Source organism: Chelonoidis abingdonii, chromosome 1, assembly GCF_003597395.2.
Source record: "Chelonoidis abingdonii isolate Lonesome George chromosome 1, CheloAbing_2.0, whole genome shotgun sequence".
In the NCBI taxonomy this organism is placed as follows: domain Eukaryota; kingdom Metazoa; phylum Chordata; order Testudines; family Testudinidae; genus Chelonoidis; species Chelonoidis abingdonii.
In genome coordinates, this window is record NC_133769.1 from 190926559 (window position 1) to 190938470 (window position 11912).

General features: G+C 41.0%; 1 protein-coding gene across 2 annotated transcripts in view; it reads right to left on the reverse strand.

Annotated features, from left to right (window-relative positions):
• Positions 1–9884, reverse strand: part of C1H21orf91 (chromosome 1 C21orf91 homolog) — a 25337-nt gene extending 15453 nt beyond the window's left edge. Inside the window, exons 1-2 of one of the 2 annotated variants that reach the window (XM_032786054.2) lie at positions 9798–9884; positions 8577–8707 (exon numbers count right to left, since the gene is read on the reverse strand). In XM_032786054.2, the coding sequence (XP_032641945.1) occupies positions 8577–8700 (124 nt within the window). In that variant the 5' untranslated portion in view covers positions 8701–8707; positions 9798–9884. Of the gene's footprint in view, positions 1–8576; positions 8708–9642; positions 9741–9797 lie in introns of those variants that run through there. The other variant, XM_032786051.2, reaches the window with a different exon arrangement.
• Positions 9885–11912: the final 2028 nt, after the last annotated feature.

Below are 11912 nucleotides of genomic sequence, written 5' to 3' on the forward strand. Positions count from 1 at the left end.
CCCCTGTTGAGCCCCCCACACCCAGACCCCTCTGCTGAGCCCCAAACTTCTTCACCTGGAACCCCCTGCAGAGTCCCACTGTCCCTGCCACCCCCCCAAAATGAGCCTCTGTGCATTCAGATCCCCCCTCCCTAGACCCCCCCCCCCCCCCCGCACACTGAGCTGCCTGCGCTGACTGTCCCACACAGAACCTTCTCACCTCACACCTGGATCCCCCCTTCATACTTGGATCCTGCCTCGTTGAGTCTGCCTGCCCCACACATGGTGCACCTGGCACAGAGGGGCAGATCTCCAGGGTGTTTCTGAGGCAGGCCCAGTCCATGTCCTGGGGTGGGTGGTGGGCAGGCTGATCTCACACCATCATGCAGCCAGCAGCCTGTGCTCCCCACTGCCATCCTGGAGCTTCTGCATTTATTTATTGACAAATGAAACTCGCAGAATTTTAAACTATTGCGCACAGAATTTAATTTTTTGGTGCAAAATGCCCCAAAGAGTATTAAACTGATGCAGTTTAATGTGTAGACCAGGCCTAAGATCTAAAGAACCGGGGGAGGGAATATAAGACTCTGCTATCTGGGTATAGTGCTGGTGCCTGTCCTATCCTCAACTTCAATTAATTCAGGATTTTGGGGTGAGGTTACTTATCCACAAAAGTGTAGGAAGGAGGGAAACTGCATTCCATGGTCTTCTGGATACATTGGGACAGTGCTGGGACACCTGTGTTACCATCCCATTAATCCAGTACTCTGGAGCACCCAATCCTTCCTACTTGGCCTATTACGTGGCTTTAGGCACTCCTTGTTGTCCACAGCTGTCGAGATGCTTCAATCACTTAACAGCTGGTCTGCTTCTGCCTTCCCTGGGAGATCTAGCCCTAGCTATGACATCCATGGGATACCAACTTATACTGAAGTTAAATCAATATAGCACTGTGCTGTGTAAACATAACATTTGAAATATATGTTAAATTGTTTAACTACATCAATGTAACGATTCCCATGTAGCTTAAACAAGAACTAATGTGTTGAGGCCAAATGCCAGTCATTACTCAATATCTAGTTTTCCTGGGCTGGTGATGAAGCTACAAGTAAAGTGCATAAAATTCTTTTAGATAAACCCCTACATGTAGTCTTCTGTAGGAGGAGAAAAAAAAAAAACTGGCAAGAGTGGATGAAGGAAACTTTCGCTGCACGTCCTGTGGTTAAGTAACAAATTTCAATTTGACGCTGTCAGATTTTATATTTTATCATGTAATATGGTATAGCTTTTATTTAAGACATTTTCGATTTTTAAAAACAGACTTGTCAAATGTATTCAATAATTCTGCATTAACGAGATTTTAAGTTAGTACATCTTGAACAATTATTTTCCCTTCCACCAAAACATATCAAGTGATAGAAGCATACAATGGACTACCTTGCTTGCAAGAAGTAAAAGCGTTTTTGAATTATACCAGAACACCACACCTATTTTTATATTGCTTGTCTTTAAAAAAAAAAAAAAAAAAAAAGAAAAAAAAAAACAAAAGACCCACATCCAACTTCTGGAGGAAAAATGCTGGAAGAGACCTTTACTGCCAAATCTGATCTCTTATTAAGTGCATGCAGATGTCTTACGGTTCTGATATTAGAAGGTACCCACGAGCATCCATCAGAGAGGCAAAGCAGAGCTCAGTAGTAAAGTTGTCTCCAAACTAGTTTACAGAGGATGTGTCTGGATGGATGGGAAGCAACTCAGATCATGCAGGGTTTCTGCTAAAGTTAAAGATCCAGGCTAGCTAATGGGTAATACTGAAAACAGTTCAGTTAGCCTCCCTTCCTACCCCACAACCAACACAGAGTTATAAAGTGGGGTTGAAGGGTGGGGGGAGGAGGGAGAAAGTCTGTAGAACTGAGATAGCCAGGAAATCAGGACTTAAGTAGTCTAACCCTTATAAGTTAGAAACAGGAAATCCATTTTGAGCTTAGTACAATCCATAAATCTTCTGTTTCCTGTAGTTGTGAAAAAGCAATTAAATTGCGTGTGGGGTTGAGCTGTTGGTTTTTCTTCTTTTTAAAGCCATAGAAGAGTTAATATTCAACACCCAGTGAGGATCTACATGAACAGAATTGACCTTTTATAGTTTTTGCAGACATTGTTCAGCATAACTAACAAGTTACATGGTTTTAAATGTTATCAGATGTCTATTTTGAAGTAAGTGTTATAGGACACTATCAGTTACTTCAGGCACAAAATTCAGAATTGGCAAAAAACCATTTTTTTAAAATAAAAATGATTTACATATAGCTAAATACATCTCTTTCCCCCAAAGAAGAGTTTTGAATACAAAGATTCCCTTACAGTGCACATTAACACAAGAACTAGAAAGTGAATCTGACTACACAAACTGAGCAAAGTGTAAGACAGGTGAACAAATGATGTAAGAGTATATTAAAATGGAAATAATGTTTAAAGTTTACTAATACTTTAGCACAAGTATAGAAAAATTTTAAGCTGTGACTTAGTCCAAGTTTTTCTTTAAATAATGAGGGTTTATAACGCTCCTCCCTTCAGATAAATTATATAGGTAGGTATCAAGAACCAGGGAGAATCAAAGCTGCAAATGTAATATTTTGCATATATGTTATATGTCTATTCCTGCGTCTTCTGTATTTTGGCCCAACCCTGCCAAGAGCTCAAAGCAGGTAGACCCCAAAACCTAAGTGGATCCCTACTGATTTAGACTACAAGCTTTTCATGAAAGAGTGACCATGGATGAAATCCTGGTTCCATTTTGAAATCAATAGCAAAGCTCTCCTTGCCTTCATATGCATTTATACAGGATCTAGTCAATGGTCTGAGCCTGATTTAGTGCTTATAGTATTAACTCAATACAAATATTGACCAACAGTTTAGACAAAGCATGCATTTATATTTCACTCAAAGGCTAAAATCCCTAGTAGTTCAAAGGAATGCTTTTAAATGAGCAAAAATGCCATTTAATATGAACAAGAACTGTGACTGGGGAGGGGCGCAGAATAACTCGCCTGCTCACTCACAAAAGGTTGTGAACGACCCATTTAAAATTTGAGTACAGATATCCTTGTGATTATGTACTGCCATCTGAGCTAATATCCAAACATGCTAATAAATACTGAACTCCTAAAAACAGCCTCAGAAAAGCAGAAGTCGAAACGTACCGAAACCCTAACACCAATCCAGGGAATAACCTAATGACAGACTGGGAAGTTCCCAACCTACGAGCTAGATGAAAAACTACATTTTTAATTCTACTTAACTAAGGCCCAAGGATGCAGTCATTATCCATACAAATGAACTTCTACGGTTGTTTGGAATCTCATTTCAGTTTTAGGGGCTCTGCATGCATATAATGTTCCATCTATACTAACCAACTGGTTTATGATTAATTAAAAAGTCAACCTAGCTATCAGTACTTTCTGTATTATTTAATCTACATACATTTGATGTTCTACAATCTTTTTCTGATTTTCTTATTGTTTTAATCTCATGCCAAATAAGTTTAGTTTTGCTTCAGATGTGTGGAATTGGTACAGGCAGTTTTAGGAAAAAATGCTGTCAAATACTCCCCAGGGAAGACAGAACTCTGACCTTAAAGTAGATCAAGTCAAGAAAGAAAGCTCGGGTCCTTTGTGAAATATGAGGGAAATGAAAACTCATTTCCAGAAAGTGTTGAGGGGAAGCTGACATGGGCTACTGTGGACACTGGAAATGCTTATTACCTTGGAAAGGTACTAAGCACAGTTACATATATTGAAAGTTTGTTTTAAAATACAAGTGGCTTCTTTATTTTATTGAGAGGGAACAGTTTATACGTAAACTGCTTATCTAAATATAAATTCAGATATTAAGTTAAACCAAACATTATATACAATAGTTAGAACAAATCTCTCTTTCCTAGCTATCAGTTTCGTTTCTGAAGAACTGTAAAAGTGCTTGCTTACTTTCCATGCTGAATAGCTAGCACTCTCAAATAGAAAACACCCCCAATAAACTAAGTCTTTGCAAGTTTAAATCTGAGTGCCTGATGCCATCCAGTTCAAATAAAAAGCAGCAACTAAATTTTAAGAAGTCTTGACATTTCTGACATTCTGCATCTCATAATTTATAACTATTCAGTGCAAGAAAATTAGCAATTACAAATGATTGCTGATTTCTTGTGCAAGCAGTGCCTGATGACAGAATGATACAAATGTAAAACTAGTAAGAAAATTCTTGATGCATTTTGTTTTATAAAAAGTTTTTGGATTACTCAATGTGTTCCCCTCCCAAGTCTTGAACTGAAGACCACTACTACTTGCCAACATTCCAAATGTCAAACTGTTCTGAAAGCCAATGGTCTAAGAAGTGGTAGTGGAAGTAACTTAATATCACTTCAAGGCAGAAAAGATCTAGAGATCAGGGCCCTGGGCTGGGACTCAGGATACCAGGATTCATTTTCTGGCTCAGCCACAGACTTTCAGTGAGGCTTCAGAAAAAAAATCACTTATTTTATTTTGTGCTTCAGTTCAGCTTCCCCTCTGTAAATATGTATAGTACTTCCCAAATTCATAGGGGCATGCAGAGGGTAAAAGGCAGTAGTTATGAAGTCCTCAGATTCTATGGTGATAAGCGCATCAACACTTAAATAAATATTTCTAGATTGATAAGTATATGAATCTAAACACATCACACTTACCTTAAACAAAAAATAGTTTTAAATAGCTGTTTCTTTAGGCTTGTTGTAAAACAAATTTTAAAAATAAAGGCTATATATAAACAAAGACTTTTGTGCAGCAATCTTAGTAGCTCTAATACTATTCAAAATTACCAGAAATAAATGCATTTTGTTGCAATCATATTAAATAAGTTTTTTTTATAAAGATATATTTATCCACTACTGTGTCAGATTCAAGCTCATCTGCTCAAAACAAAGCATGGAGAGACAAGGGCATACAGTAATCTCACAATAAAAGCAGAAATATTTTTATATCAAGGCTCCTACCAGCAAAAAGCAAGCATCTGAATATCAAATTCATTTATGTTCACAAGTCATGCACAGCAGTTACACTGCACCAAGAGCAATGAACTGCAAATAAAAGTATTTGGTGGATTATGGCACCAGGTTTTCTTTAATCCTAAAATGTAGGTGATGGCATTAAAATATAACCAGAAAGAGAAATCTGTAAGTCTATCAGTTATTTTAAAAACTATGAAAAAAAATCCAAGTTTTAAAGTACACTGACAACATCCTTTAATTCAAAGCAACTGTCCAGTTTCATCACCAAAAGATGAAGCTACAGTAGGAAGCCCTTTCTACATAAAAAGAGAAGGCAGATGGTGCAGTACTACTGAAGTATTAAACACAAGTGCTTGCTAGATTAAGATGCGTACTATATTTTTTACTGAATGAGTGACAACATTAAAAGCTGTTTTATTTTAATTTTTACCAAAATGAGTTAAGAGAGTAAGCACATTAAAGCGACACAGACTGACCAATATATTTTCTGGATTCTAGGAGACAGGAGTACAACTACCATTCTTTAGTATTATGAACGCATTAAAACTACAATTAGAACTGGAAACAGAGTGTATTTTAGATACACCGCTACCTCGATATAACACGAATTTGAATATAATGCAGTAAAACAGTGCTGGGGGGGGGCGCATTCCACTCGGTCAAAGCAAGGTCAATATAACATGGTTTCATCTATAACGTGGTAAGATTTTTTGGCTCCCAAGGACAACAACATATCGAGGTAGAGGTGTATAATTATAGACAGCAAGCAGTCACACCAGTTTCAATCTTCTGGCATTCAATAAATCTTGAGGAACAGCAAAGGCATTGAAGACCTTGATCTCAACTTCAACAGTGCTCCTTGACCCTCCCAAAAACCCCTCTAAGGCCTTTACAAGCTTGGTCAAAAACTCAACAGCATTTCTTTGTAATGTGGTAACTTTTGAACGCAGCATCTGACTAATTCAAATATTTCAGGGAACATTCTATGCAGACTGGAACAAGATTGATTCAGGGTAAACTGCAAGACCAATGGGAAACACATGAAGCTGCTGCCAGCTTGTAAGCAAATCTTCAATCACCTCTACAATTGTCTATAGCAGGGATCAGCAACTGTAGGCCTGCGGCTTGCCAGGGTAAGCCCCCTGGCAGGTCGAGCCGGTTTGTTTACCTGTGCAAGCGGCAGGTAATCAAACCGTCCCAGCCTACCAGGGGGCTTACCCTGGCATCCCGCGTGCCAAAAGTTGCCGATCCTTAGTCTATAGATTAAAAAAAAACAAACTCTGGTTGATAGCATCCATCAACGTCTTCCACCATAATACCCTATTTCATCTCCGCTCAGCATCCCAATAGTTTAACACACTGATACCATGAATGACTTATCACCCAGATAGAAATAAGAAGGGGGGGGGGGGAAATGGGTGCGTATGGAGGCATGTGCACACAGTCCTTCATCTGAGTGGAGAACAGGGACCCAGGTATCGGGCAGCAGAAAGTGCCCCTCGCATGGGGAAAGAGGGAAAATGAGCGTTTATTATATACAGCCCTTGCTATCTAGGGAAGAGGAAATGGGAAGCGGGAAGCAAACCACTAGCCATTGTGGGGTGAATGGGGAACACATAGAACCTCTGGTGGGGGGAGGAGACTGAAGAGGTGAAGGGAGTCTCTGAAAGCGAGACTAGGAATATGGCACACTGGGATTTTTGGCCTACGTAAGCTATGAAATTTTGTGACCCTCCACCCCTCCTTCATGTTAAATGCAATCGATTAGTTCTTTCTTATATCAGAAAGAAAGATGAAGGACGAGACGCTACTACTTAGTGTGCCCTTCGTGCTGTTCTAACTTCATACATTGCATACCAATGAAGTTGTTCCCTTTCAGTCGCCCATGGCTGATGCAGGCCAGATCTACACTAGACTTCTGCTGGCATAGCTATATTGGTCATCAGCTTGGCATGCTGTAATCCCTGACCAACATCGCTGTGCCAGCAAAAGCCCACACTGTAGAAGCAGTTTTACTGGAAAATCTGCACTTTTACAGGCATAGTATGTTTCACTCTTTGGGGGTTGCTTTATTGTACCGGTACTAAGCACACCTTTGCCAGTATAGCTGCATCCAGACCAGGAGCACTTCGCCAGCATCATATAATGGTATTCTTACACTAGTAAAGCACTCCTAATGCAGGCATGGCCTGGGATCATCCCTGCTAAACAAGTACTTCTGGGATGGGTAGATCTATCCATTATATAATCAGACTGGATTACTTTTGTTGTTCAAGTCTGTCAGCAATGTGATGCTACAAAACCATTTATGGTGTATCAAAATGGAAGAGTTCTAATTTGCAGCACTCTCTTTTGTGGTGCAATTTAATTCATACACAGAAGAGAACAATAAAGTAAACCTTGACACTTTAAAACAAGGCAGTTCAGTCCCACAAAAACATCCACATATGTGGACCCTTGAAGCTGCAGGCATTATCCCTGCCCTCAATATGGTTGTTTAGATTATTCCTATGAAATCTGATGTTTTAACCTATCAGGAAATGTGTTGTGCTTACCCTTTACAATCTCATAATTATGCTAGTTCATTTGTAAACTCTTAGGGGCACAGAGTGCGTTCTGAAGTACGCTTCCGTACAGTGCCAAACACATGAGACTGAACAAATACTATTGCAATGGTTTGGACACCTGTCAGCAATGAACTCGGAAAAGATAACATACATGGTGATACATACCAGAGGACAAGGAACTAGAAATAGATGAAGACCAAAGATGTGCTGGACAGACACAGTGAATGACAGGGAACAAAAAGGTTTAAAGATGAACAAAGCCATGAAGCCACAAAAAGACAGAAAGTGGTGGAAAGACTTAATTCAGCCCAATCACTGCTGCTGAGCTCATGGGCAGGAATCAAAGAAAATCAAAGAAGAAAAGACCATGCTTAGCATAGGTGGCCACCCATCCCTGACTCGGAACTTGAGGCGCTACCACTCTACAAATATACTTTCCCAAAATAAATAGAAAAACATCCATTATACAATTTCTCTCAGTATTCTCAAAAGCATTTCTTGTTATTAGATACTATTTATCACTGCAAATATAAAATATTATTTGGAAAAGATGATTGTATACTAAATTTTTGTTTATCCAAAAGCCTAGCCAAGCTGATTTTTATACTACATAAAGAAATCTAACTGAAACATGAAAGACAAAGGGTAATAATGGAAGTTATCTACTCAGGAAGAAGTTATTTAGAATGGCAAAAAGTATGTTAAATATTCAGGGTTTGGAAGTCTTGAGGAAGTATGTCCATAAAATTATCACACAGTTACTTAGAAATAGTGTTAAAATAATGCATTACATCTACAAAATTTGCTGATAACTATTTATGCACTAAGGGATACAGACAAGAGTTTGTTTCTCACTGGCTTCAAGCCACCAAATCACTTCCCTTTTTTAAATTTTGTGTTAGAACTTTCTTTTTCTCTTTAACTCAATGCAAGGTATTCTGGGACATTTAGAATGAAGTACACTATTGAGCTAAGTTGTACTGATTTCTTACCTTCAATGTTTAACTCAAAACAGACGTGGCAAAATGAGAGTGTTTCTTTTTCTGTTCCTAGTTTACACACGCTGCAAACATTATCATCATTCAAGTCAATGTTAACAAACTGCTCTTCATTCATAGTGCCCCTAGGAGAAAGGCAAAGGTGATAACATTATTTTAGAACATTATACTAGCCTTTCTGTCAAAATGAGGAAGCAAGAAATATATTCTGCATTTCTTGACAAGATAACAAAACCCAATATTCAGTCAACATGAATCCACATTTACTACAGAAACCCTGTGGTTCCTGAAAGTTGTTTGAGTTCTAGACACAGATGCACTGAAGAAAATAAAGGCTACAAACTCATTTATGCAGTATTATTGTTTTATGCATCAGAGTGTAACTTCCAAAAGCAATACAAGCAATCAGATGTCTGTCCCTTTTCATATTTTATGTGTTCACATAATTTAAACATGAAAACACTGGAAGGACTAAAGTGGTTTCTATATGCGCTGTTAACTCCACTGTATAAACATTTTAATAAAACTAGAGAAATTTACATAAATCACGTCTTCCTTCCTAACTCTCCAGTCAGACATTAGACAACAACAAAGCATTTCCAACCACAAGCGATGGTGCCCCCCCGCCCACGGTGTCTGATGGCACAACGAGTTCATGCAGGTTTCCTCTGGCAGCCCCGGCAGATGGTGCAGCCAGGAGCCTGCCGGGACAGAGACGATCACGAGCCCCGGCTCTGAAACCAGCGCCTGGAAACTTTAGAGATTTCCAGCAGCAGGAAACGGACCCGTGCCGGGGAACTCGGGCAGCACCGGCGGGGGAGGCGGGCAGGGAGCGGACCCCCCCACTCCGCAGCGAAGTGGCCGGCACGGGGCGCAGCAAGTTCCCAGAGCCGAGCCCCAGGGCCCCGGCAGGACTCGCGGGGGCGGCAGAGGGACGGGGCCAGGCCCGCCGAGCGCGGCCGGGACAGACAGACAGACAGACAGACAGACAGAGCCCGCCCGCCCCCTGTCTCCCCACCCCCGTACGGACCCCGCCCCGCAGCGCCGCAGAGCCCCTCACCGCTGCGCTGCTCCCCGCGTCTCTCCGGCCGGCGGCTCCCAGCCCCGCTCCTCTATTGTTAGCGGCGCGGCCGGGCGGGCTCCCCGAGGCCTCGCCCGCGCGCTTCCGGGAGAGACCATCGCTCTACAGAGAAGGGGGGTGGGAGGGCCGATTACCGTGGTCCCTGCTGTGTACCCGGCTCCCGTCACGCCCGCTCCGTGCGGGTTCGAGGACAAAAAGGCCCTCCCCTGCTCTCCCGCGCGCGGGCCAGGTATAATGTGGAATAACGCTCCCCATGTGCAGCAGTTGGACTCGCCCAGCACATTGTGACGTTGCTTCCCATACACGGGAGAAACCAGGAGGAGGGGGAGCGAAAGCTGTCTGACTTTGGACTGTACCAGTCAGTGTGGGTGCTAGGACTGGCCCAGGGCAACCTTAACTCTGCCCTCCCGCAGTGCACACTGGTGGCATGGCTCCCATTTATAGGGCTAGCAGCATTTTGTTCCCAAAGTTGCCTGTGTCTTATACACATCCCATCTCCCTTCACTTTAGTTATCTACATCAGAGCTAGCCCTTGGGGAAGTTGCAGGAAAAGGCATGCATTGTCTGTGAAGGAGTGACTCCCACAGTCTTCTCAGTTTCCTATGTGATGTTTCTGTGTCCCTCGTTTTGGGATTTTGTCACATATTATATTGAAACACACTTAGGACCCCACAGGTTGAACATTGGCAAGACAAAGTGGGTGAGAGATGTTATGTTTTATTGGGCCAACTTCTATCAGTGAAAGAGACAACATGGTCACCACACCACTGCAAACATCCCTGCATTGGGGTCATTCCTCTACAGTCTCGAATTATATTGTTATGTCTTATTTCCAGAGGACACAGTGTGCTAAGTGAACAGGTTGGAGGGTGATTCAAATGGGGAGAGAATTCATACAATTCAAGTCTTAAGTGGGGCCTAATACCATATGTAATTACCACAGTCTAAATTTGCATTTGGCTTATGGAAATTACTGCTCTTATTCCAATGATACACCAGTGTAACTGAGAACACATTTGGGACTCGCATTGATTAGGCCAGTGGCTTGCAACCTTTCCAGACTACTGTATGCCTTTTAGGAGTCTGATTTGACTTGTGTACCCCCAAGTTTCACCCCACTTAACATCTACTTGCTTACAAAAACAGACATAAAAATACCAGTGTCACAGCACACTATTACTGAAAAAATTGCTTACTTTCTCATTTTTACAATATAATTATAAAATAATCAGAATATAAATATTGTACTTACATTACAGCGTATAGTATATAGAGCAGCAGAAACAAGTCATTGTGTGAAATTTTAGTTTGTACTGACTTCGCTAGTGCTTTTTAGGTAACTTGTTGTAAAACTAGGAAACTATCTAGATGAGTTAATGTACGCCTTGAAATAATTCTGTGTACCCCCAGGGGTACACGTACACCTGGTTGAGAACAACTGAAGTAGGATGTGTAGTAAATACAGCAGTTGTATATAGGGAAGGAGGCAGGGGTCAACTTGTTGAACATTGAGAAGAAAAATAAACAGTGCTCAGCTGCCTTAACTATTTGTGAAACTGGTACCTCTGTATTTTATGCACAAGTTGTCCCATAGACTCCACTGAAGTCAACAGTACTATAGGCATGTGTTCAAGTACTTTGGTGGATCAGGGCCAGCGTGCCCTGCCACTTGCAGAATTAAGCTTTTTGGAAGCAAAATTTGGTCCTTTACAAGGTTGTTATTTTCACAACAGCACCTTGTGAAGTTAAGGAAGGAAGGAAGGATGTTTTTACTAAAGAGAGGTAAAAAAATTATGTTTATGTGGAATGTGAAGAAGTGAGGCAAAACAGTGAGAGAGGACAGTAGGGTTGAGAGGGAGTAGGAGGGTTAGATAAGGTGGGGAGGGGGAAGAGGGCGACAGGGTGAAAAATGCCAAATATGGGTTGTGTGATCCAAACTGAAAGGAAAACCAGGTCTGCCCTGTACTTCTACTTAACCTGAGTGAGTTAAATTGTTAGGCGTAGATTATATCTTTCAGAAGTTTCCACAGTTCAAAAAAGCTATGTACGTCACAGTGGCTGTATGTCAGAGCGGGATTTTGTCTACCCACACTCATCACCAAGAAAGAGGCTTAATATTATAGGAAGATATTTGCTGTATCATACTTCCTCCTTAGAAACACTTGTTTCTACAGTACTTAAATTATGTTTATTATATTTTTTCACTACATTTTTTGTGGGGAATCTGATTCCATACTGTCAAGAATAAA